Source organism: Polypterus senegalus, chromosome 2, assembly GCF_016835505.1.
Source record: "Polypterus senegalus isolate Bchr_013 chromosome 2, ASM1683550v1, whole genome shotgun sequence".
NCBI classification, from domain to species: domain Eukaryota; kingdom Metazoa; phylum Chordata; class Cladistia; order Polypteriformes; family Polypteridae; genus Polypterus; species Polypterus senegalus.
Genome location: NC_053155.1, coordinates 279854381 through 279880912, shown reverse-complemented (window position 1 = coordinate 279880912; position 26532 = coordinate 279854381). Strand labels below are relative to the sequence as shown.

Below are 26532 nucleotides of genomic sequence, written 5' to 3'. Positions count from 1 at the left end.
ATGTAACCATTTTGTTCAGAAAGATTTACTACTTTTGCAAAGGCATTACAGGAATAAAATCCTTCACTTATTTTGTTTTGGATGTACAATAATCTCTAACCATCTTAGAACACCATTTGGAGCAATACATGAGGAGCTTTAATTGTTTAGTTAGAATCTGTTGTACCAAAATACAACACATTGGTGTACAGTATGATGCCTTATCATTCTCTACAGAATAATATGCTGGGAAATGTGTATCCTGTTTTATTTAAAATAAGAAGAATGAAGTTAATTTACTGAATGTGATTTCTAGAAAAATATTAGTTTTTTTTAGTATGTGAAATTTTCTTTCTGCCTGGTACCTATTCTTTAAGGTAATCTTTGCTCATCTGCTCATATGCAGCTGAAACTTTATGTTCTGCCTTGTGATGCAATTTAAAGACTGAATGAACATGTACATTTCACTATTTTGAAGCAGATGTCATGAATTATTATGAATATTTATTAAGTTGTTAATCAGACTGAAATTTGCTTTATTGTTAATTTAACCTACTTTGTGTGTTCATGCACATACTGTACATGATGTATGGTTTATAGCACTATACCCTGAGTCAGTCAATCAGTTTGGGTTTGGGTTAGGAGGCTGCCCATCTGAAAGTTAACGGCCACATGCTCCTGACACTGAAGGGGAAACATCCCTGCCAGTCATCATAAAAGTGCAGTATATACACAAAAGGGTATTGTTTATGCTATTGAAGGGTTATGCACTGCAGGCACCAATGAAGACCCCACACAGGTCATTAAAGTCTAATAATACCAACTACCTGCTATAGACAATGATGGGCAATATCTATCCATCCAAGGATCCAAATGGGCTTTGACCAGCACTAATTATACCTCAAAACTTATTAAAGTACTCTGAACTGAATGGTGACCTGAACAAAGAAGTGAGTCTCTGGCTTCATGTACTAGAACCTTCAGCAGCATTTGATAACCTTCATCTTGCATAATTCAGAAGCTGTATTTTATTCTGCAGGTTGTGTATGAATGCTGTTAGTAAATATGAATATGTCAAACATATTTGATTCTATTTAAACTTTTATTCTATCTAAAATATTAAGTACCTTTATGTTCTGTTTTACATGAGTACTAGCATAACATTTATACTGATGTTGTCATTGCATTGGCCTCTTTTTAGTCAATTCATCACATAAAGAAATTAAAAAAATGTGTAATGAAAAATATGTTGAGCTATCAGTCAACAGAGTGTATATTTTATTTTTTTGTTTTTTAGATATTTTGCATGCAGGAACATACATTTGTTTATGATTAAATGGTATGTTCTCTGTCAAATTTGAATGAAAACAAACATTTAAAAATTTGTTCTATGCTGGATTTTGTTAATATTAAGTAACTGCATACTGTAAAGGTAATATAAATATGTACTACTTTTATATACATTTTTAAATAAATGTTAAATAATTTCAATATCTCTTCAGGCATATGCATATTTAGAATAATATATGCCTGAAACATTTTATATCATGTTGTACTGATTGGAATGATTGATTTGTTTTTAGGTTTAGGTTTAGGTGGACTTTATTATCCCAGAGGGAAATTTGTTTGCAGCAGTAAAGTACAAAAACAGAAAACATTGCTACAGAGATGCAATAGATACAACAAAGACACAACATTTGACAACCAATGTTATTGCATAATTGCATACTTATATTGCATATTGCACATTTCACTTAAATATCAATGGTTACATGGTCTTAAAGGTGAAAAAAGAAAAAAGTTCTGTCATGATTTACTTCAAATTTAGTTTTTACAACAAAAGGCAAAATTTCAAATAGAGAGTATAGACTATTAGTATCCATAGCATATAAAATATGTTAAGGATAATTTGAAAGATTATTTTGAAAATATAGTTACAGTATGTATTTTGCAAAATTCATACAAAGTTAGTTTTAACACTACAGTTATGTAAATACTATTATGAAGTTCTTAATTGTACATCTGTTGCCAACTACTTAGTACAAGTCCAAAAACAGACAAAAAAAGAAAACTATCCCTGAACATTTTTTGCAGTGTGGCATGACACATATTGTTAAAAGATGCCATCAGACAATACCAATATCATAAAGGAGTGTATGTAGTCTGCAAGAATCTTTAGGTAAGTGGTACTTGTCAAAGTAACATTCACATGAATGCCAAGATCCAAGGTTTCTCAGTGAGACACTGCCCATAGCATTGCACTGCCTCCGCCATCTTGCTATCTTCCCATAGTGCACCCTGTTCACATAAATGGTGCACATACACCCAGATTTACAAGACCTAAAAGAAAAAATAATTCATGAGACCAGGCCATATTCTTCCACTGTGCATTGGTCCAGTTCTAATGCTGCATAGGCCAGTTGCAGGTATTTTCGGTAGTAGACAGACCCATAAGCAGCAAACTGCAATGCATTATGTGTTCTGACACCTTTCTGTCATGGCCAGCAGCAGGTTTTTTGTGCTATTGTAGCTCTTGTGTGGTAACAGACCATATGGGATAGCCTCCTCCCCCCCCCAGCTTTCAGTAAACCTTTGGTGCCAATGATCCTGCCATGGGTTCACCTATTGTCCTTCCGTGGGCAACTTTTGGATGGTATCAACCACTGCATACTGGGAACATCCCACAAGACCTGTCTTTTACAGATTCTTTGACCCAGTTATCTAGTCATCACAATATGGCCCTTGTCAAAGTCACTCAGATCCTCATGCTTGTCCGTTTTTCCTGCTTCCAACATATCGCCTTCAAGAACTGAATGTTCACATGATGAAATAATCAATGTTATTTACTTTACCTGTCAGTGTTGTGGCTGTTTGGTGTATCTACTGTATATTCAAGAAACAATCTTGCATTAATAAAACTTAGTATAATGATGATTTGGAAGTATATTTTAATATCTACAATATTTATATTTTTTTCTAAAAAGATATTTTAAAATTTTTAAGAAAACCAAGTCTAAATACTTGTTTCTGGTGAAATTTGAAAAACACTTTTTTCTCCTAAATACCATGCTGACTAAAAATTGTCCCATTTTGATTGTCTGGATTAGAATATCTGAAATGTTTGGAATTCAGTCTTTTATAGTTTCTTAGCTATACTGTATATGAAATATAGAGAAAGCATTGTTCACAAGAAAGCAACTTTTGGGTTGCAACTGAGAAGAAGCTTTGACATCACTTTTACATGTTTTGAGCATATTAGGAAAGACAAACGTGTATTTATGGTAAAACTTTGAAGACACTGTGAAGTTTGTGCACTCATTAACTCATTAGTCTTAAAAACTGTTTAGGCTTACCCTGTAAGGTAAATTCCAGCATCTCAGTGTACAGTCTTCAATGCCCACATTTTTAAAGTCCATACTAAAGACAGTGAAAGCACTGCTTAGAAGTTCAAAAAAATGTACTTTGGTGAATTTTGAATTCCATATGAAGGTTAAGCTTTAAGCATTTAAAGCACATTTTTCATATATATATATTTAAATATATATATATATATATACTGTATATATATATATATAAACTTATATAAGTTATAAGCTAGCCACATCAGGTTTCATTTTTTTCCTCCAGCTGCCAGACACTCATATGATATATATGAGCTCCAGCTCCCCATGACCCAGCTGTGGGTGAAATTGGTTCAGTAAATAAACAGATGGACTTTTTTCTAAAGAAAAAAATACCCAATATATTGAAGTCAGAGTTTTCTCTTTGGAAAAATACTATATTTAGACAGTGCATTATTGCTGTGCCTGATGGAAAATTTACAAAAAAGGTTAATTATACTAACAAATGTATGTTGGGTAACATTTTAACAGATTTATTACAAACTATATGTACTCTAGTGAACTTATATATAACCCTGAGATATATTTTTAGGAAGTCACTACACACTGGAGAGATTCTGAAGAAATGCAAAATGGCAAATATCTTCCCGTTAGGGTGACTAGGCAGACCCAGTCAACTATAGGCCAGTAAGCTTAACATGCATCACAGGAAAAATGATGAAAGTAATTATTAAGTATAAGAATGAGCAGCACATGGCAAGTTCAGGAGTTTGAGCAGTCAGCATGGGTTCAGATGTGGGAGGTCGTGCTTTACTAACATGCTGGAAATCTGTGAGGAAGCAAAAGAAGGATATGATCAAAGTGGAACATATGATATTCTTTATCTTGACTTTGATAAGCTGCCACATGACAGGTTGGGCATTACATTAAAAGAGGTTGGAGTTTAAGGTGATATTTGTAGATGGGTGCCGAATTGACTCAGACACAGGATGCATAGGGTAATGGTGTAAGGAACCTTACTAGTATTAGGTGATGCGAAAGGTGTGTCCCACAGGGGTCAGTGCTAGGGCCGCTGCTATTTTTTAATATATAAACACATGACCTGGATAAGAATATAAGTAACAAGCTGGTTAAATTTGAAGATAATACCAAAATAGGTGGATTGGCAGATATTTTGGAATCCCTTAAATAACAGCATACAGGCCTGGGTAGATTTGTGGGAGGTGATATTTAATGTCAGTAAATGTAATGTGTGGAGTACAAGTCCAAAGAGGTTCTGCTCAAGCTTTTTAATGCACTAGTGAGGCCTCATTTGGAGTACTGTGTGCAGTTGTGGTCTCCAGGCTACAGAAAGGACATAGCAGCGCTAGAAAAGGTCCAGACAAGAGTGACTAGGCTCATTCCAGGGCTATAGGGGATGAATTATGAAGAAAGATTAAAAGAGTTGAGCTTTTTCAGTTTAAGGAAAACATAATATGACATGACATGACTGAGGAGTTTAAAATTGTGAAGGGAATTAGTACAGTGGATTGAGACTGTTATTTTAAAATGAGTTCATCAAGAACACAGGGACACATTTGGAAACACATTATGGGTAAATTTTATACAAACATTAGGAAGTTTTTCTTTACTTAGAGAACCATAGACACTTGGAATAAGCTACCAAATAGTCTGGTAAATAATAAAACTTTAGGGACTTTCAAAACTCGACTTGATGTTTTTTCAGAAAAATGAAGTGGATAGGGCTTTAAGTGAACTAGATTGTTCTAATGTTTTAAAAAAGTATTGAATTAAAAAAATGGTTACAATTATCGTCCATTATTCAGGCTGTTTAACCAATCACTGACATATTAGTGCGTCAATTTTGTTTTTTCTTTGTACTTTTTGCACAGATACCATCCCTTGCTTTATTCTTATTCCTGTGACATGTTGTTCCTCCAGTGTTTGTCACGTTAACATGTGCCTTCCGATATGGTAGAGAAGACTTGGATGTCCTTGGTTTAACCTTCAGAAAAGATCTGTTTGTGGCCAATGTTCAAGCTTTCCCACCTGTACCTGAAGAAAAGAAGCCCCTTACACGTCTACAAGAACGACTAATTAAGAAGCTTGGGGAGCATGCCTATCCATTCACATTTGAGGTACCAACCGTTTGTTATGCACCACATTATGTAAGACTGAAAACAAAAACATTATTGGTCATTATTTTAATACTTAAAATATTTTTTTTTATTTTTATTCAACTATATTTTAAACATATTGAATGAACAGTTAAGCCACATTTTTTCAAGCTTCATCTGATTAAATGATTTGAATATTTAAGACCGATTTTGAAAATATCAATAAAACTAATTATCAATAACTTAAAGATAAATTTTACCCTAAATTTAATAATGCATTTTAAATATTACTACCCAATCAGCAAACCCTTTTTAATGAAATAACCTTTAGTAAGAGAACACTTTTTTGTATTTTTATACTGCAATTACAAATTTATGGAAAGGATTTGCAAACAAATTGACAAAATATTTTAATATTTATCAGAAGCATAATTCTACTTATTTTCAACTAAATGAATTTTTATCAGACATAATACAAATAAAGACACTGCATTATATTACTCAGTTGATGTGTTTCATTCATCAGCATTGGTAGCATACCTGATAGCAAGTCAAAGATACCCACTTTTTTCCAGTGTCTTATCTCTCTTTGTGTCTCTCTCTCTTTTTCCATCATTGTCCCCTTGATAGTTTTTAGTCCTATCTTGTCAGGAGACTATCCCCTCTTGAGCTATATGTCAGTCATTTTCTCTTTCAGTCTAAAATAATAATTAGAACAACTTATTTATTTGTCTTATGGTTTTTCATATAATTCATTTATCCTAAAATTTTAAATTATGTGAAGTTACTGTAGTTCCTTTTTTGTCAAAGTCTACTAGTGATAATTATTGCTCATGGCACGGAATTCAGCATGTTGCATGTCATTTAGACATATAAGTAAGTAATTCACTGTACTCAGAACATGTGACAACTACCTTGAACTTTGTTATTGTGTTATTGATCTTCACCTTTCTGTCTATTTAACAAGACACTTTTCTTCTTCATCATTTGGCATTTTTCACCTTCTTTAGTTGTCATTCTCGCCTTATTCTCACTTATACATCTTACGTTGTCTAAAGTATTTTATCCATTGTTGTTGTTATTAATAATAATAATAATAATAATAGTACCTTTGTATTCTAAAATGTACTGATTTGTGTTCTGCACATTCTGTTACATTTACTTTTTAGCTTAGTGTTAATGAGGTGATGAAGGTCTTCTGTCAATTTCTCATTTTTGTATAATTTGCAGCTTATTAGTACACACTCAAAGGAAATATCTACTTTATTTAGCTTATTGTAGCTTCTGCCTTGTGATATACTAGATTATAACATGAAGGAGAAACAAGCTGTAGAATCAATTTTATTATATTGTAAAATAAAAGAAATTACATTGACAAGAGTTGGAGTTTCAGCCTGGTAAACCCATATAACTGAATTGCAAAGCAAAAGAAAAAACACACAATAACTGCAGAGAGACTTCAGGAAATAACTGACAAAAATGTGCTGTAGTCCAAGTGATGTGTTTTTTTGTCAATAAAAATCCTTCCTGAGTTCACTTAATCAACTTTTGGCAAATTATTGCAAATATATATTAAATACTAATATATGATTTTTGGCCTTTGTATATTCCAAAAACCAGAACACAATTTTAAATATTTACATTTTGCACATTTACATTTTACATATTACATTTTTAACACACAGTAATGCTTCATATGAACTGCCTGGTTGTTAATTTCCATTGTCCCTTGTGACATTCTTATCAATTTCTTATCAATTTCTGGTTCATTTTTCTGTCATTACTTTGAAATGCTTTAAAAGTTATTTACTTAGTTAAAATTTTCTTTAGTTTTTCACTGCTGTTCCCATCAGAATTTATGATGTAATCTGATATTCACTCTTGGATGATTCTACAAGCTCTATTTCTGTGCCATTGATGAACTGTAATTTAGTCAAGAGGGTACTCTAAATCTTTTATGTTTATTAAGTTTATTTTCTCCACTTGCTGAAGACATTTTTTAATTAACATTCATTGATTTTATAGTTATTAAGGATAAGGTTAAAATAAACAATACTTTGCAAACTGTATGAGGCTTTATATTTCTTACAAAAAACAATTTTACATTTTCAACTTCCAATATTTTTACTTTTGCTTATTGTTTTAGATTCCACTCAATCTACCTTGTTCAGTTACTCTTCAGCCTGGACCAGAAGATACAGGAAAGGTAATATCAAATATAATTAAACTTATCAGGATGTGTACATATTTTTGAGCTCTGCTTGTCTGTGTGAATCCATTTTCTGAAACCAGTTTTTCCAGTTCAAAGTCACAGATAACCATAGCAAATAACAGCAGCTTTAAGCACAACCTGTCCTGGATGAGGTGCTGAACCACTCATTTATAGTTGATAAAAACATACTCATTTTTATGTTGCTGGGGAAAAAGGCAAAACAAAATGTGAAGTTATGGTGAGCCTGTGTAAACTCCACATGAACAGTGACCATGTTAGGAACTGAAATATTTTCGGCAGCAATGTTAACTACTATAGCACACAAAAATGCTTGTGTAAAATTAAAGGTCAAAGTGACATTCAAGTAATATTTCTTGATTAAAGTACTATATATTTTGAATGTGAGGCATGTAGAAGCTAAAAAAGGTTGATGTGTTGATGTACGACTCATTTTGCTGACAGGCATCTTCAGATGTTTAAAGTTTTTCTTTTTTTTGCATTTAATATTTATGATCAGAAGTGAGTTGGAGGTAGTTGAATAAAATGCAAGGCTAAGGTAAAATTATCATGAAAGTGCATAAAACCTGAGTCAGTAAGTCAATTACCTGCACAACTTCAGATGGAAGTAAATCTGTATAGCAGTGTTTGATATTACTGGAAGCACACTTCCGACAGAAACAGTAAAAAAATCAGACTGGTGCAGAAGGGCAGGCAGCTATCTTAGAAGAATTAATGGTTGAAGGACAATGCATCTTTTCCTGAATATTTTTCAGCTGAGCTGCATTATGGACCAATTTTGGATAGTTATTACATTGCATTATTGGAAAAATAAGGGATTAGATGAAAATCACTTGACAGAAATGCAGGGAAATTTAATAACCATAAGTACAAATAACTGTAAGCATGACTATCCTATAAGTGAGACTACTGAAGGGATTTTGGGAAGAAGATAATGCTTGCATTACACAGAACAATGACAGAATTCAATTGGAAAAAGCGGCAGCTGCTGCATGAGCAGTCAGACAGCTTACTGTACAGCCCCAGTGATCAATCCAGTGAAACAAATTGCAAAACTTTGGCATTGTAATGGAATGAATCATAATTTTATGCTGCAGTTCTGTGACAGCCAGGCTGCTAACATAAGTATTCATGTTAAGAAGGCTACCACACCCGTTGTGAAATTAACAGCCATTTACTTGCTGTAAGTATGCATGTACCGTATGTATGACTATATGGTGATGATTATGCCTGAGAAGTAGTGAAGATGAAACTGTCAGTAAAACAAATGTAATATCTAAATCACAAATACTTTACCAAAGCTGTGAGTTTTTCTGCTTAAATTACAACTAGCAAATTGTGCTTGCGAAAATTTCGCAAGCATAAAAGTGTTAATGAAATGATGATGAGGGAGAGAAGAACATCACACGTTACAGTAAGAAAGGTGATTATTTTTATAAGTAGTGACTTGTGAGAGGACTCAATATTAGAATAGTCACATGATTAGTATGGGATGTTATTATAGTCACTTACAACAGCATGAATATTTACAATACAAAGTGTAACATAAACAGGTTAACAAAATATATTGAATCAGAAGGGAAATGCAGGGCACATGTAAGTCAGTATGTGTGAAGTGTAATGTAGTATACTGACGTCTATAATAATTATTATTATTGTCAGCGAAAATATTCCTGTGTGTACCTGCAAGTACCTATATGGTTAACCTGGGTTTCAATGTAACTCTGGAAAATGTAGTATACAACTAGCCATGGGTAAAAACAGGGCCTGGCAAATAAACTCTGACGTTATTAAACATATGTCATTGTGACTTGGTGATAGTCATACGATATACTAAACGAACAGGGAATTGCCTATGCCGCAATATAAAGAAAATATCTTGTTTTGAGTTGTCAGTGTTATGGAATCCCTGTAGTTTTTCTGTAGTAGTGTTTCATGTTGTCTGGCAGTTTGCCACTGCTCTTCAGAAAGGATGTATGTGCACTTTTCGTTCACTATCTAAGTACAAGACTTACCGCTGCTGATCTTCAGATAATGTCGATCTGTGGTTTGTCATACATTGTCTTAGTTGTTCTAAGGCATCTTGCCTGTGCTGGTTGGTCTGGTGTGAAGTAGATGTGTCTGCTTCTGTGTGTTTGTGTGAGTATGTAGGCTGGCGAGACCATTTCTGTTGGTCACAACTAGGCTGTATGTACTTTTTCATTTTATCAGGAGGCTTACATTGAAGTGAAGGAAAAAGGAGGTGTAAAATGGTAGTGTCATAATTCAGTTTCGGTCAGTAACAAAGTATGCACCGAATAAACAGTCAAATACCACGGTCGATAACTGGTCACATTGAGGAAATGAAGACTTGAAGATAAGGCCAAGGCCAAAACTCTGCCAGGAACGTGGATTCCTCAGTATTGTTGTCAAGGGATATAGCAGTTGTGGCAACCGTTGTTTATATCAAGCACAGATGGACACAAGAGAAATAATATAAGGATATGTTGTAATCAGTCTATTAATAACATTGTTATAGATCAAGGTGGCGTATTAGTGTAGTGGTAGCACTGCTGCCTCGCAGTAAGAGGACCAGGATTCACATCTTGGTCCTCCCTTTGTGGAGTTTGCATTTTCTCCCTGTGTCTATCTGGGTTTCCTCCAGGTGCTCCGATTTCCTACCACTGTCCAAAGACATGCAGGTTAGGTGGATTGACATCAATAAATTGGCCCTAGTGTGCATTTGGTGTGTGTGTTTTCCTTGCGATGGATTGACTCCCTGTTTAGCGTTTGTTCCTGCCTTGCGCCCTATGCTATCTGGGATTGGCTCCAGCTATTAGGACAAAGCAGGTTAGAAAATGACTGATCATTATATATCAGATAATAAAAACAATAGGACAATATAAAAAGCAAATTTTTTAAATTGCTACAATAGATGACCAGACTACAAAGGTTATCTTCATGCAAGGAGCAAAACTAAAAACTTAATGCTAGGATAAGACCTAGGAATCCAAATCGGTAGTGATAAGAAAAGTTGACAGAAACAATAGAGTAAGAAGAAGTAAGGAACGAAGGAAGGAATTAACAAAACAAGCACAGTGTTCACTGCTAATATAGCCATCTAATTTACTACATTTTCTTAAATTGCTGATGTTACTCTACGGCATTATATTATTGCTTGATATTGTGTTTTTTGTTTTTATTTCTACTTTTGCTAGAATAACGGTGCAGTAATTGGTACTATAGCCACACTATTTCAGTAGACTGGGCTCAAATCGCAGCCCGTTTACTGCCTCTTTGGAATATGGCCGTTCTCTTCATGTCTGTGTGAATATTTCTCTGGGCACTATAGACCTCCTCCTGCATCAGAAAAAATTACCAGCTAAGTCAACTGGCATTTATATTGTGGCTGTGGGGTTGATTAATGCCTTGCTTGGCCTGAAAGATGCCTAAGTGGTAGGACTAAATATTGGATAGATGTTTCCATTTAAAGCAATCTCGGGACTTGGTGTCATTTCAAAAATAATGTTTAGGTGCAGGTTTCTTGGTGATTTTAAATTGAAAATGTGTGTATGGGAGTATGTATAGTATATGTTAATAAATAAAGTTATAAAAATTCACAGAAGTAAACAGATACAAATAAAAGCATTGAGTCTATATTAAGGTGGAATGTAGCAAAGGTGTTGTATCTGTTCTGGGCTCTAGGCCTAAGGTCGGAATGGATATCTTGACTTAATGTTGCAAAAATCAAGACAATGAAAAGAAAAAGAGAACGGAAAAAACCTAGTAACAATCTTAACCAGTACCTTTAAAAGGAGTGCTCTTTGCCAAAGTGAGTGCTAAGGGGTGTTTTTAAATGCTGAAACTGATGGAGTAGCTGATAACGTTTTCTGGTATCAAATGAAATGAAATTTTATTTGTCAGATACAATTATACACGTAGTACAATTTATAGTTTAATGTTTACTTACAGAAATTCAAGAAAAATATAAATATACAAAAAAAAATCTTCAAATAAAAACATCTAACTTGAATACGAGAGCTGCTGCTGTTGATTACAAGCTTGTAGATGACAGTAAGATGTTCAGATCTGTTTGGTTGTATTGCAGGTTTTCATTCAAAGACACTGACATTCGAATAGAGCAAGGTTCAGCTTGCTGTGTCCACAAATGGAACATTCTAACTGAAGTCTGTTCTGATGTCCCCCTAGTTGTATCAGCAGCATTCTAGCATCAGAATAATTCACTCATTGGAATATTTGTACAAAGTTAAAATATGGGGACCCTTTAGTGCAAAGCTTAATTCATAAGAAGACCTTTGTCTTGTGATTGCCATACACACTGTGGAGTATAGCCATTAACATGTTCTGTATAGTAGAGGAGTGATTTAGATTCGTTTTTCTTGTCAAAAAGCAAGATTCTAAAATTCACTTTAAAGTCAACTTCAAGATTTATGCTTGTATTTCCTAACTTAAGGTCTTCGGTGTAGTGTTTATAAGTATCAGAAAGGTAGTGTGTGAGCAGGGAGAGGACACAGGCGCTGGCTGTTCTCCGCTTCTCCACGCTGTATTCATTATTTTAGTATTTGTATTACTTGAATGTTGTTTGATTGTAGTTGTTTTCTGGATGCTATACAGAACTTTAGCATTTAGCTGCTGTAATTTGCTGTTAACGCCTTACAGCATTTAATAGCATTGCTTTTGGGAGAAATTCTACCTGAGGCAGTTGTTGGCCCGATTTGCATTGTGTCATCGGCACTGGCCTGTATCAGTCTCCTACTCACTGATACCACTTGAGTTTTCTGTGGATGGCATTTGGGATTTCTTGTGGAATACCTCTTAATGTCATCTGAATTAAGGCTTTTGGAGTCGATGGCAAACTGCCTGCATTTCATCCACCAGTGTTCTGCCCGCTATTATGTTTCCTGGATGTTGGCTCTGTCGCTGGGGATCTTAATGATTGTCTTGCTTCTGGAGTCATTTGCAATTTGCACCACAGCTGTGCACATAAGGACTACGGCCAACAATTTATATCGGGACCATATATCCTCCACTCGTCGGCATGCTTCAGTATTTGCCATCGTAACTGTTGGAGCTCAACAACCACAGCCTTCCAATAGACATGACAGGCATCAAACAAGGGGGTCTGGTTGGCGGTTTGTTTACATCAAGACCGGGAACTCCATTCTGCCCTTGTGGTCAGAAGCAACTTGGTCCATTGCAGCCCAAACACATCATCCAAGCACCATCACCATGGAGACTAAAAACACTGTTCGGCGACGGTCCAGGCGAGATGGAAAGCCTGCAGTGGGTTTCAGCTTTCCTCTGGTTAAAAGCAACACTTCACTAAACATCAAAGTTAAACTTTTTAATGTTCAGTCCCTGACAATTAAAGTCTGTCTAATTTATAATCACATTGTAGACATGGGGATTGACATTATTTGCTTGACTGAGACCTGGCATAAATCCGAGGTATACTCAGTTTTCAACAAGTCCTGCCCTCCTGGGTACACCTTCCTCGAAAAGGCCCGCAGCTCTGGATGTGGCAGTGGTCTGGCTGTAATCCATCGGATAGGTTTGCAATTATCACTTCTCCCCCTTCATAAATTCTCAACTTTTGAGTGTCTGGCAATTAACTGCAAGCATCCACTTTTTATAACAATACTTCATATTTACTGTCCACGAAAACAATACCCTGATTTCATTACAGAAATGAATGAACTGCTCTCATCTTTCTGTACAACATCATCAAATATACTGATTCTTGGAGATCTGAAAATTCATGTGGACACACCGTCTAATTATCCTGCTGCCCAACTCTTAAGAGTCCCTGGACTGTCTAAATCTGAGGCAACTTGTCAAGGTCCCCACTCACAACAAGGGCCATACCCTCGATTTAGTCATTATTGACTCAGTCCTCATCTCTGACCTCCAAGTACTTGATCTGGGTGTTTCCGATCACAAAATTGTCCCAATGGATTGACCCACATATTCACTATACTCTAAGCCACAGTGCTGTATCTGCTTCAGAAACTTGAAAAAAATTAATTTGACTGATTTAAATGCTGACATTAAGAACTTTTCTATTGTTCCACACCTTTCTTCTGTCAATGAATTAGTTGATTATTACAATAATGGGCTCCAGAACATCCTTGCGACCCATGCCCCAGTTAATTCACGAGTGGTCTCTTTTGTAAAAATTGGCCTTTGGTTTACAAGTGAGCTTCAACAGATGAAAGCAGCTGGGCGAGTCCTCGAGCGGCGTTTTGTTGCAACCAGTTTAACGGTCCACAAATTAGCTTATCGGAAACACCAAAAAAACTACTCCAGAGCACTGACCACTACCAGATCTCAATACTATTCAAATTTAATCAATAACAGTCCTGGAAATTCCAAACTTTTTTCCGTGATAAATCAATTACTCAGTCCTCACACCTACACCTGTAATAATTTCACAGAGGAGCAGTGCAATAATTTTATTGAATATTTGACCTCTAATGTAGACATCATCCGCTCCTCATTGTCTGTCTCCAGCACTCCATTGCTGGATGTTTCTACATCAAAGCCAATTGGCCGCCTTTACCAGATCCTCTGTTCCATAATTAAAGAAGTTGAGGGTGTCATACAGAGGATGAGGCCTTCAACATGTTCATTGGACCCTTTTCCTACTCCTCTGGTAAAAGCTAATGTATAAGACTTAGGCCCTCTCATTGCTGATATCATTAATCACTCTCTGCAGAGCAGCTTAGTCCCACTGGCCTTGAAACCCGCAAAAATTAGACCTCATTTAAAAAAATCCTCTTTGGATCCTGAAGTGATAGCAAACTATCGTCCCATCTCCAACCTTCCATTTTTTTCTAAGGTTTTGGAAAAAGCTGTTTTGGTTCAGCTTCAAGATTACCTCAAAAAATTCAATCTGTTTGAAAAAGTTCAATCTGGTTTCCGAACTTCTCACAGTACAGAGACAGTCCTGGTCAGAGTCACTACTCACTAGTGTATCCTTGGAAATGCTCCACAATATCTTAAGGAACTCCTTATACTACAATCCACTGCAAGAAACCTCCATTCTGGAAATACCTGCCACCTTAGCCGTGACCAAACTTCATACAATGGGTGACCGAGCCTTTGCAGCCACTGCTTCACAGCTCTGGAATGCCCTACCAGAGAGCACAAGAACACAGCAGATTGTGGGCTGTTTTGAAAAACAGACTTTTCTATTTAGGAAAGCTTATTAACAAGAATGCTATTGTTGTTTTATTTCTGTTTTTATCTTGCCTTGCCTTTGTTTAAACTTTTTACGTAGTACTTTGAGATTTACTGCTAATGCAAAGTGCCCTATAAATAAAATGCATTAATATTATTATTATTATAGTGATACAATGTTCTGAACGTCAGGACATTGAAAATTTACATCAGGCATTTTTGGTGAAGTTTTGAAAAAGTCACTGTATTCAGTATTGATAATGGCAGTATTAACTCTATATTCAAACATTGCTTGGACTTGCCATACTTTTGTAAGTTTATGTGACTTAAATCTTTGAATACCTTTTAAAAACTGGTCATTATTAATTTATTGTGTAAGAAATCAATTTCTAAAAGCAACTATTGTCAACGTTTTTTTCATCCACTTTTCATAGAATCTTTTTAAGATATACACAGTATATAGAAGCAAGCATACCTAAATTGTGAAAACCCAAAAAGAGAATTTAATCAGTGCAGCAAAAATAATTTACCTTTTAAAATAATCCAGTATAGCCTTAAGTTCGGATGGGCTGCAACATCTCCAGCATCATCACACTGGACACTGGAGCGCCACACTTAGTCCAATGCTATTCATCCTGCTGACTCATGACTGCACAGCCATGCACAACACCCACCACATCATCAAGTTTGTGGATGATACGACGGTGCTGGGACTGATAAGCAGGGATGATGAAACAGCATACAGAGATGAGGTGGAATCTCTGTCTGCATGGTGTGAAGACAACAATCTATCTATCATTGTCGACAAGACAAAAGAGATAATCGTGGACTTCAGAAAATCACATCCTGCCCACATCCCACTCAGCATCAACGGTTTAGATGTGGAGACTGTTAGGAGTACCAAGCTCCTTGGTGTGCACATAACTGAGGAACTTACGTGGACGCATAACACCTCATCACTAATCAAGAAAGTCCAGCAGAGACTACATTTCCTGAGGCGGTTGAAGCGAGCACGTCTTCCCACTTCCATTCTCACCATGTTCTACAGAGGCACCATTGAGAGTGTTCTGACCAGATGCATCGCTGTCTGGTATGGCAACTGCAACATATCCAACCGCAAGCACCTGCAAAGGATAGTGAAGACAGCAGAGAAGATTATTGGGGTGCCTCTCCCATCACTATAGGACATATTTTACAAATGCAGTGTCCGCAAGGCCTGCAGCATTGTGGAGGACCCCTTATGCCCCTCACATGGACTTTTCACACTTCTACCATCCAAGTAAAGATACTGCAGCATCAGAGCCAGATCTGCCAGGCTGCAGGATAGTTTTTACCTCCAAGCTGTTAGACTCCTTAACACCGTGCTGCCCCCTGGGATCTTCCACACTGCCTCAACCATCTCTAAAAACACTTTCCTGCAAAGACTTCTGTGCATGTAGAAAAGAACTGAAAATCTTATACTGACCTTTAAGTATATGGCATACTGCACTTTGACATTCTTTTAAAACCTTCTGCTGTGAAACATTCTGACCTGTCATTGTTTACACATGTCTTAAATAACTATTATCATACACTAATAATTTCTGTATTATCTATATCTATCCATCCATCCATTATCCAACCCACTATATCCTAACTACAGGGTCACAGGGGTCTGCTGGAGCCAATCCCAGCCAACACAGGGCGCAAGGCAGGAAACAAGCCCTGGGCAGGGCGCCAGCCCACTGCTGATTATCTATATCTATTATTTATTTATTATATTACATATTTATTGATTATATTTATGTATCTAGATTGCATAATACCAAACATTGCATCAATGTTCACATTGCTTACTACATTTCAATATTGCTGCTACTTCTTTGTCTTGTTTTTGCACAATGTCTTGTCTTGTTTGTGTTTTCATTTCAAATTTTATTCTATCCATCCATTATCCAACCCGCTGAATCCAAACACAGGGTCACGGGGGTCTGCTGGAGCCAATCCCAGCCAACACAAGGCACAAGGCAGGAACTAATCCTGGGCAGGGTGCCAACCCACCGCAGGACACACACAAACACACCCACACACCAAGCACACACTAGGGCCAATTTAAAGTCGCCAATCCACCTAACCTGCATGTCTTTGGACTGTGGGAGGAAACCCACGCAGACACGGGGAGAACATGCAAACTCCACGCAGGGAGGACCCGGGAAGCGAACCTGGGTCTCCTAACTGTGAGGCAGCAGCGCTACCACTGCGCCACCGTGCTGCCTCAAATTTTATTTCTCTTTTTAATTTGATTTAAATTTTTTTATTTGCACTTCATGTTGTTACATCGTGGACCCGAAGCTTCATAATTTCGTCTATCTGTATACTTGTATATGGTTGAGATGACAATAAAGTTCACTTTGACTTGACTTTAATCCAGTATTGTTACATATTCTGATTTATTTTTTATGCTTTTTGCTGTTGCTAGAAGTTACAATTGAAGATTAATGAAAAAAAAAAACATAATTTACTTAGAAAAGGTAATGGGTAAATATTTCCCAATATAAATGCAAGTGCTCAGCTAAAATATCTGAAAAAAAATCTCTCACTTATTCCTGTATACAAAATATATTTGAACTAGTTTGTTTCCTGTCTTGTGCCCATTGCCCCATGTGGTACTGTAATGGTTGAATTGGGTCTAGGATGCATGGATAAAACAGGTACTATAAGGAGAAAAATGGTTCCACTCAACCTTGATCCATTTCTTCTATATTTCTAGACCCATAGAACATCTGTGTTAATCAAACCTTTTTAAAACCAAGCAATTTAAATCTTGAAAATGGAAATTTTATGATTCATCAATACTTTGTTAGAACATTAGAACAATCTAGACGAGAACAGGCCATTCAGCCCAACAAAGCTCGCCAGTCCTATCCACTTATTTCTTCCAAGAAAACATCAAGTCGAGTTTTGAAAGTCCCTAACGTCTTACTGTCTACCACACTACTTAGTATCTTATTCCAAGTGTCCATCGTTCTTTGTGTAAAGAAAAACTTCCTAATGTTTGTGCGAAATCTACTTTTAACAAGTTTCAAACTGTGTCCCCGTGTTCTTGATGAACTCATTTTAAAATAACAGTCTCAATTCACTGTACTAATTCCCTTCATAATTTTAAACACTTCAATCATGTCACCTCTTAATCTTCTTTTGCTTAAACTGTATAGGATCAGCTCTTTTAATCATTACTCATAATTCAACCCCTGTAGCCCTGGAATCAGCCTGGTCGCTCTTCTCTGGACCTTTTCTAGTGCTGCTATGTCCTTTTTGTAGCCTGGAGACCAAAACTGCACAAAGTACTCAAGATGAGGCCTCACCAGTACATCATAAGGGTTGAGCATAACCTCCTTGGACTTGTACTCCACACATCGTGCTATATATCCTAACATTCTGTTAGCCTTCTTAATGGCTTCTGAACACTGTCGGAAAGTCAATAGCTTAGAGTCTACTATGACTCCTAAATCCTTCTCATAAGGGGTACTCTCGATTTTCCAACCGCCCATTATGTATTCAAACCTAACATTTTTACTTCCTATGTGTAATACTGACATTAAATTTCATCTGCCACAAATCTGCCCAACTCTGTATGCTACCAAGTCCTTCTGTAATGATATAATGGATTCCAAATTATCTGCTAATCCACCTATCTTGGTATCATTTGCAAACCTAACCAGCTTGTTACTTATATTCCTATCTAAATCATTTATATATATTAAAAAAAGCAGCTGCCCTAGCACTGACCCCTGTGGAACACCACTCTTAACATCAGCCAGTTCTGATGAGGTTCTTTGCACCATCACCCTCTGCTTCCTGTGTCTGAGCCAATTCTGTACCCATCTAAAAACATCACCCTGAACTCCCACTAGTTTTAATTTGATGCCCAACCTCTCATGTGGCACCTTATCAAATGCTTTCTGAAAGTCCAGATAAATATCATCATATGCTCCACTTTGATCATATCCTTTTGTTGACTCCTCATAGAATTCTAGCAAGTTAGTAAAACACAACCTCCCTATTCTGAACCCATGCTGACTGTTCAGAATAACTCCTGTCCTTTGCTCAGTCTTATCCTTAATAATTCCTTCCATTAATTTTCATGTGATGCATGTTAAGCTTACTGGCCTATAGTTGCTTGGATCTGCCCTGTCACCCTTTTTATATAATGGGATTATATTTGCTATTTTTCAGTCCTTCGTAATCTCTCCAGTGCACAGTGACTTCCTAAAAATATGTGTCAAGGGTTTATATATGTACTCACTAGCCTCCTTAAGAAAACTAGGATAAATATTATCTGGTCCTGGTGATTTGTTTGATTTCATCTTATTTAATCTGAGCGGCACTTCTCCCTCTACAATTTCCATATTCCTCAGTACCTTCTTAGTAGTCCCTGGTACCGCTGGCAGGTTATCCACTTGCTCACTTGTAAACACCTCAGAAAAATGTAAGTTTAGGCCATCCGCTATTTCACTGTCTGTGTCTTTTAATTACCCTTTACTATTCCTGATGAACTTGACCTCCTCCTTGACTGTTCTTTTACTGCTAAACTACTGAAAGAATCTCTTAGGGTCTTCTTTCGCCTTATCTGCTATATTCCTCTCCCACTGTCTTTTAGCCTCCCTGATATCCTTCTTAATGGTTGCCCTCGTGTTGTAATACACGTTTTTGTGTTTAAGACAGTTGCTAATGCAATTTGTTAAAATATGTTAATGTATACAACAGTGAATTTTCAACTTTCTCCTTTTTCTTCTTTTTCTTTTCTGAAGGCCTGTGGGGTGGACTTTGAAGTAAAAGCCTTCTGTGCAGAAAATCTGGAGGAAAAAATCCATAAGAGGTACATGGAAAGTGTAGTATTATTCAAAAAACATAACACAAACCACTGGAGACCTCTGTATAGTTTTTCACAGAAGTATGAATGCTGAGGCAAAAGCACTATGCAATCTCCTCAAAGTTATGACCTCAGTTTCTCCATCACATTCCTGCTACACAATAAGCATTGCATAGCAGCAGATGTGGCTAGAATGGGCTCAGAGCTATACGCAAGTATAATGAAGGACTGGTGCAGAGCTTCAGCCTTTTCCAGATGCAGGCCAGATTTACACTTTGGTCAGAATGTGATACCTGTGAACCCAGCGGAAAAATATAAAGAGCTTTTTCAGCTTTCTAGACAAATTGCCATAAGTGCAAAACAAAAATCTTTATATTTGTTCTTGGTATAAATATTAGTATGTTATACTTTATTGATTTACCTCACCTCAATCAAATATTATTTTAAAAATCTGAAATAAAGTCATATAGTTTAGCTGCTATTAAATTAAAATATCCTTGAGAAAAGATGAGCATTCTTCCTGTCTCAGAATATTGGATTTGCAGTTTCTTTGCTAATGCACGTAGATAGTGGGTTTCTAAAAGCATACCCTACAAAGCTGAATGGGTTTTGGGAAAAGTAGGATAGCAAATTATTAGAATAAAGAAAAAATTACTTTAAGACCAACCTAATTATTTGATAGGTTGAGAAGAGTCAGTATAGTCTGTTGTGTTTGGGCACAAATCTTTAGTGTGTATATCATGGCTTTGAAAAGGATAAAAAAAACAATGTGTTCAAACCAGCTAAAGTGGTTATGGAATGTTGCACATCAGGATTCAGTCTAGGATTTTGAACCAGATGGAGATTGTCATTTCTTCTTGCAGGGAAACCATTCAGCAGATAATTACAGTAATTCAATCATGAGGAAATGAATGTCTGGAATAGTATTTCTGCAGTCAAGATAGAAAGAGAAGGTCAGCTGTTTCTTTTTTTCTCTTTTATACAATAGAATTAAATATATCTCTGGCCAAGAAGGCAGGATGAAATCCTTTGAATACTGTCAACAGTAAACAGAGTAAGGAGAACAGGGGTATATGTGCAGTTATGTACAGTAGCTACTGTATGTGTTGTAATACTTCAAGATTGGAAGACTGTCATGGAACAGTGGAGTAGACTGAAATGTACTACTTCATATAATTCACAAACAGTTTCATTATTCAAAAAAAAAAACAATTGGTCTACTAAAAAACATTTTTCTTAATAAGGAAAAATAAAAATAAAATTTAATAAAACTTAATAAAGCTTTAGAGCTGCAGGGAGACATAGCTTATCCCAGAAACTTCTATATAAATCCATATCCATTACTTGATGCATGACACAATCCATTTGAGATTAATAATCTCAGTGCTAAACATAAAGGTTAAAAGTCCACGATAACAAGAGTTGCAGGGGAAATTATAATAAAGCCAAAATACATAAGGATACTTCTAGCATGAAGTTTAAAATTGTCTTTCAGTATTACAGTAATGGGAGAAGACTCATGAAGAGATAAAATGTGTCACTAACAAGTGCAAACAAGCACAAAATATAGAATAAGAGTGCAAATGCAGTACTTATAATTTACAAATTTTCATGTGTGAGGCTCTCAGTAACATGCAAGTATGTACAGTGAATGTTTTGGAAATACTGAACAATTTGGAAATTATTCTTGGTGAATAACAGATACATGGTTGTAAGTCACTAAGCTGTACAGTTGAAAAGAGTGCCTTAGGGTTCCTCAAATCTAATTTTTTTTAAATTACAAAATCACTACTATGTGGCTGAGTGGCTGGTTCTCTTTAATACAGTTCAAATGTTCATATGAAGAAAACTTTTAAGTTGGCTATGCAATAAATTATTGTGCCTCAGTACATAAGTAATTGAAGTAACATATTCACATTAGTGCTTGATTTATCGAAAGCTTCAAAATGATAAAGTACCTTTCGTCCTGACAAATCCTTTTATAGCTAAGCCACTTGAAGTCAATTTTGCTTAGGCTTGTACTGCTTACAGCTAGAGAGGCAAATATCTTTCAAAAATTGTCCTGTGCAGCGCTCAGATTTCACCGATTGGATGAGCCCCAATGCTATAACATTTCAATATTTTAAAGATTATTTTGTATATGTCCAGTTTCAATATATCTACAATAAGATAATTTTATAATGTGAACTTAAATCAGTTTGCTTTAATTTAAATGTATTAACCATTTTATCTTATGAGACTTAACTTCCTCACAATTTTAATCAGACTTATGAGTTTCAGATGCAGTAGGATCCTCAAGTTGTTTGATTTGATAATATACTGTATACATATATGTATGATATATACTGAACATAACCAGAAGAAAGCTTAAGATTGACTGTGTTCAGATATGAATTCTCTTTTGTTAATTAACATTAACAAGGATAAATTCAGTATCTGAAGGACAAATGTTTAAATTCTGTCTGTTAACAAAGTTGGTAATAGCACTGACTCAGACAGGATCTGGCTTTGTGGAGCCCTTTGTGAGTAAAACATGGGTAATTAAAAGAGTCCACACAAAATCTCACCATCCCTGAGCAACCTAAGTCTCAATATTATCTGTAAGTCTTGTCATATAATGATATATAACTTAGAAAATGAATAATCTGTTAAATTAAGAAGTTTTCTCTTGAGTATCAAATTCTGCTAAAAGAATATATATCTGTGAATGTTTAGGGGGCCATAAAAGATGGATATTTTTTTACTATAGTATTTTAGAATATTCTCCTACCTACATACTTTTAAACTTTTCTAGATATTTTAGATATACCATTCAAACTTCTTAGTTATGCTGTTTTACAAATGTAAATTTTGCACAGTTGATGGCACAACAAAAGCATGCCATTAAGCACAAGGTGACAGAAATGTGGAGAAAGACTGTGCATAGTGACAAATGTGCACATCTAGTAAACACCCCATGGGGTTATTTTTAAAAATTTAAAGATTATTTTTTTAATAAAAATATTAATTAAATGAAATTGTGCCAAATTAAAACACAATATAAGGAGAAATCTCTAAACTGTATAAATAAAAACACCACATTAACTCTTCTAGTGACTCTGAATAGGCTCTGTCAAATCCATCCTTGCACTCATCCTAACATGTAATTGTTTGCAGTTCCCCCTCGGATGAGCTCCGCTTCCATCCTGCTCCCCATCAGGAAGGAAGGCCCCTTTTCCAGGAACTTGGACCCTTGGATTCTCATTCTGCCATCCTATATTGGCAGAACTACCCCAAGTCCAAAATACCTCCTCTTCCCCTAGGTGCAGGAGGGCATTATCAACCCTGCTCTCTGTGAAGATTGTCTCTTCACAAAGGAAACTACCACACTTGCAGTGTAGATCTTTTTCCTCCTATGTCTCCCTTTTTTCAACTTTCAGCCAGACTAGCCTTATTTAAGCTTCTCCGCTTAATTATGATCCCCTCCTATTGTTCATTTTGATCTTTTCTTCTCAATTGACCCACTACTCTGCCTTTTCTCAGCTTTTTATAATTGGTAGTGTAGGCTCTTCCCTCTTTTAACCAGAAGAGCTACTAGTGAGGAACGTTGGTGTAAATCAGAAACCTTCATGTTATTAACCTTTTAAGATTCTTTTATAGTAAACCATGTTTTCTCAAACCACGTTATTTGAAAATTACTTGAAACATGTTTTGTTCAAATTGCATGGTGTGCATATTCATCTTCTCATGCAATTACATTAGAATTTTTTTCCATTATTTGTACAATTGTCATTCCCTTTTAATAATAGGGGAATCTTTGAATAATAGTCAGAGTGGTAATTTTTTATTTTTAACCTTTGATATCTTTTTGCAGAAATTCTGTGCGTCTGGTAATTAGAAAAGTACAGTATGCACCAGAAAAGCCAGGTCCTCAGCCGATGGCTGAAACAACGCGACAGTTTCTCATGTCAGATAAACCACTGCATCTTGAAGCTTCACTGGACAAAGAGGTAACTAACTTTTTTGGCATCATCTTTAATTGATAAAAATATGTTTTGCAATTTCAGTTCTTTATTTAACAAAACAAAACATACACTTGGTGTTATATATAGTACTTCTATTGTAGTCAACAAACAGCATAAGGTACTTTGTATATAGAGAGCTTACTATAATTGTTTGCATACATTTATTAAAATTAAAATAAATGTAGGATAAGCAATATACAGGAGTGGGCAAAATAGGTTTACAATTGTGTGTATGGGAAAAAACATGAAGGTTATGATTATTACAATACATTTACAGCTTTACTAACTGAAAAGAATGTCACATTGGCCAGTGCACTCAGGTACAGTCTTGTAAGTGCTCAAATTGCTTGCCTTCATTATTTACACATTCTTCTAGTCTATTTGCTACACTCAATCATACTTTAATAAAAATCAGAAGAAAAAGAAAAATAAGAGAAATAAGGAGACCGACTTTTAAGTTGACCACTTCTTAAGGCAATTCAATATGTAGATCAATTTGATATTTTATACAAACTAATTAATTTGGTTATATTGCATTTGAGCGGTATTACTTTGATACTCGTAGTTTCTGTTATTTTTATTTTTGAGATAAAATGTAAACCAGAGACATAATTTTGTCTATTTTTCCAGCGCGTCGCGCACAAAAGCAAGGGAACGATGGGAGCACCAGAACTCTGCTCACATCATGCCGCTTCGTACCGCAAGCTGCAAGTAGTAAGTCTGTGATAAGCGGAATACCGCTACGCTTTCCACTCACGGGACAGAAGGACAATCCCGACCGCTTTTATATAGTAAGAAAGAAGATATCGAAACTACAAATTCCATCGTGCATTGCAAAATGGACGGGGCGTGTGTGAAACTCCGCGCCTGCATAGCACTCACGGGACGGAAGAACAATCCCGACCTCTTTTATATAGAAGGATTAATAAACAAATAATACTATAAGAATAAACTCTGTTTTTCGGACTCACAACTGTAGACCTACTTTTGTTCAGCCCTGTATTCGGGGGAAGCAGTTTTGCTAGTAGAGACTGAACTAACAATGCTGTGGATAAAAATCAAATACAATATCTTACAGATTGTTACTCTAGTATCGGTTTAGTGCTTTTCTTTGCTATAGGTAAGAAAATGTGTGAGAAAATATGAAAAGTATTTACTTCAGATTTTGGCTTACTAATATAGCATGATGAGTGAATGTATCTGCACTTTTATCAACAGACACGAATTTTAAAATAACCTTAACCTAAAAATATGTAATATTATGTTCAATAATTTAACAAAGGAACAAACTGAGTTTACTGTTTTTAGGAAAATCTTTACAATAATAGATTTAAGGAAAAACATAGAGACAAACTTGTATAAATGAAATGGTTTTATTTCAGGTGACTACCTGTTGAAGCTCATCGAGAGAATGCCAAGAGTGTGCAAAGCAGTAATCAGAGCAAAGGGTGGCTATTTTGAAGAAACTAGAATATAAAACATGTTTTCAGTTATTTCACCTTTTTTTGTTAAGTACATAACTCCACATGTGTTCATTCATAGTTTTGATGCCTTCAGTGAGAATCTACCAATGTAAATGGTCATGAAAATAAAGAAAACACATTGAATGAGGAGGTGTGTCCAAACTTTTGGCCTGTACTGTGTATATATATATATATATATATATATATATATATATATACATATATACACATATACACATAATTTTTTACTTCATTCAGTCTCACCATAAAATGTAACTTAAGTGATTGATAATGTACCATGACATGTACATGTGCCATGACATATTTGATAAAACACTTTCACTGTATAAATAATATATATTAATACTTAAAATGTTCAGAAAGGCACGAAAATATATATCGAATAAGTCTGGAAAATTAACATTATAAAATGTACACAGTGTAAAAGACACTATATAGCGCCTGACCCGACACAGATTGGACACGGGAGGCATGTGTAAAATAAAAGGATTTTTATTCTTCTTCAGCTGGAGGGCACGTCTTCCCACTAAACTCCCCCCAGCCACAACACAGTCCCAAACACCAGTACAGCACAAGCACAAACACTCTTCTCTTCCTTGGCACCACCACTCCTCCCTCACAACCTTGTCCTCCTCCACCCGACTCTGGCCGATGAGTGGTGGTTGCTGGCTCCCTTTTATAGGTCATCTGGAAGTGCTCCAGGTGTTTGATCACCAAGATCCGGCGGAACTTCCAGGTGTAATGAAGCTGTTGCCCACACGGGCTCAGGAGTCCCAAACACAGCACCCCCGGCGGTATCTGCGGGACCCAACAGGGCTACCCCCAACTCCAATTCCCACATCAAGCCTGTCATTCTAGGTCATTTAACTTGACTCAATGAAATTTAAAGAAAATATACTGCTCAAAAAAATGAAAACAACACTTTTTAGTCAGAGTATACCATTAAGTCAATGAAACTTTTGGGCTATTGATCTGGTCAGTTAAGTAGCAGAGGGGGTTGTTAATCAGTTTTAGCTTCTTTGGTATTAATGAAATTAACAACAGGTGCACTAGAGGGGCAACAATGAGACAACCCCCAAACAGGAATGGTTTAATAGGTGGAGGCCACCACCATTTTTCCCTCCTCATCTTTCCTGACTGTTTTTTCACTCGTTTTGCATTGGTTATGGTCAGTGTCACTACAGGTAGCATGAGGCGATACCTGGACCCTACAGAGGTTGTACAGGAATTCCAGCTTCTCCAGGATGACACATCGATACGTGCCATTATCACAATGTTTGCTGTGTCTCCTAGCACAGTCTGAAGGGCATAGTGGAGATTCCACAGGACAGGCAGTTACTCTAGAA

At 36.0% G+C, this 26532-nt stretch overlaps 1 protein-coding gene across 2 annotated transcripts in view; it reads left to right on the top strand.

Annotated features, from left to right (window-relative positions):
• Nucleotides 1-26532, top strand: part of arrb1 (arrestin, beta 1) — a 297593-nt gene that overhangs the window by 230109 nt on the left and 40952 nt on the right. For both annotated transcript variants that reach the window (XM_039745638.1, XM_039745637.1), the window contains exons 6-9: nucleotides 5260-5458; nucleotides 7584-7643; nucleotides 19637-19704; nucleotides 23552-23687. In XM_039745638.1, the coding sequence (XP_039601572.1) occupies nucleotides 5260-5458; nucleotides 7584-7643; nucleotides 19637-19704; nucleotides 23552-23687 (463 nt within the window). The remainder of the gene's footprint in view (nucleotides 1-5259; nucleotides 5459-7583; nucleotides 7644-19636; nucleotides 19705-23551; nucleotides 23688-26532) is intronic.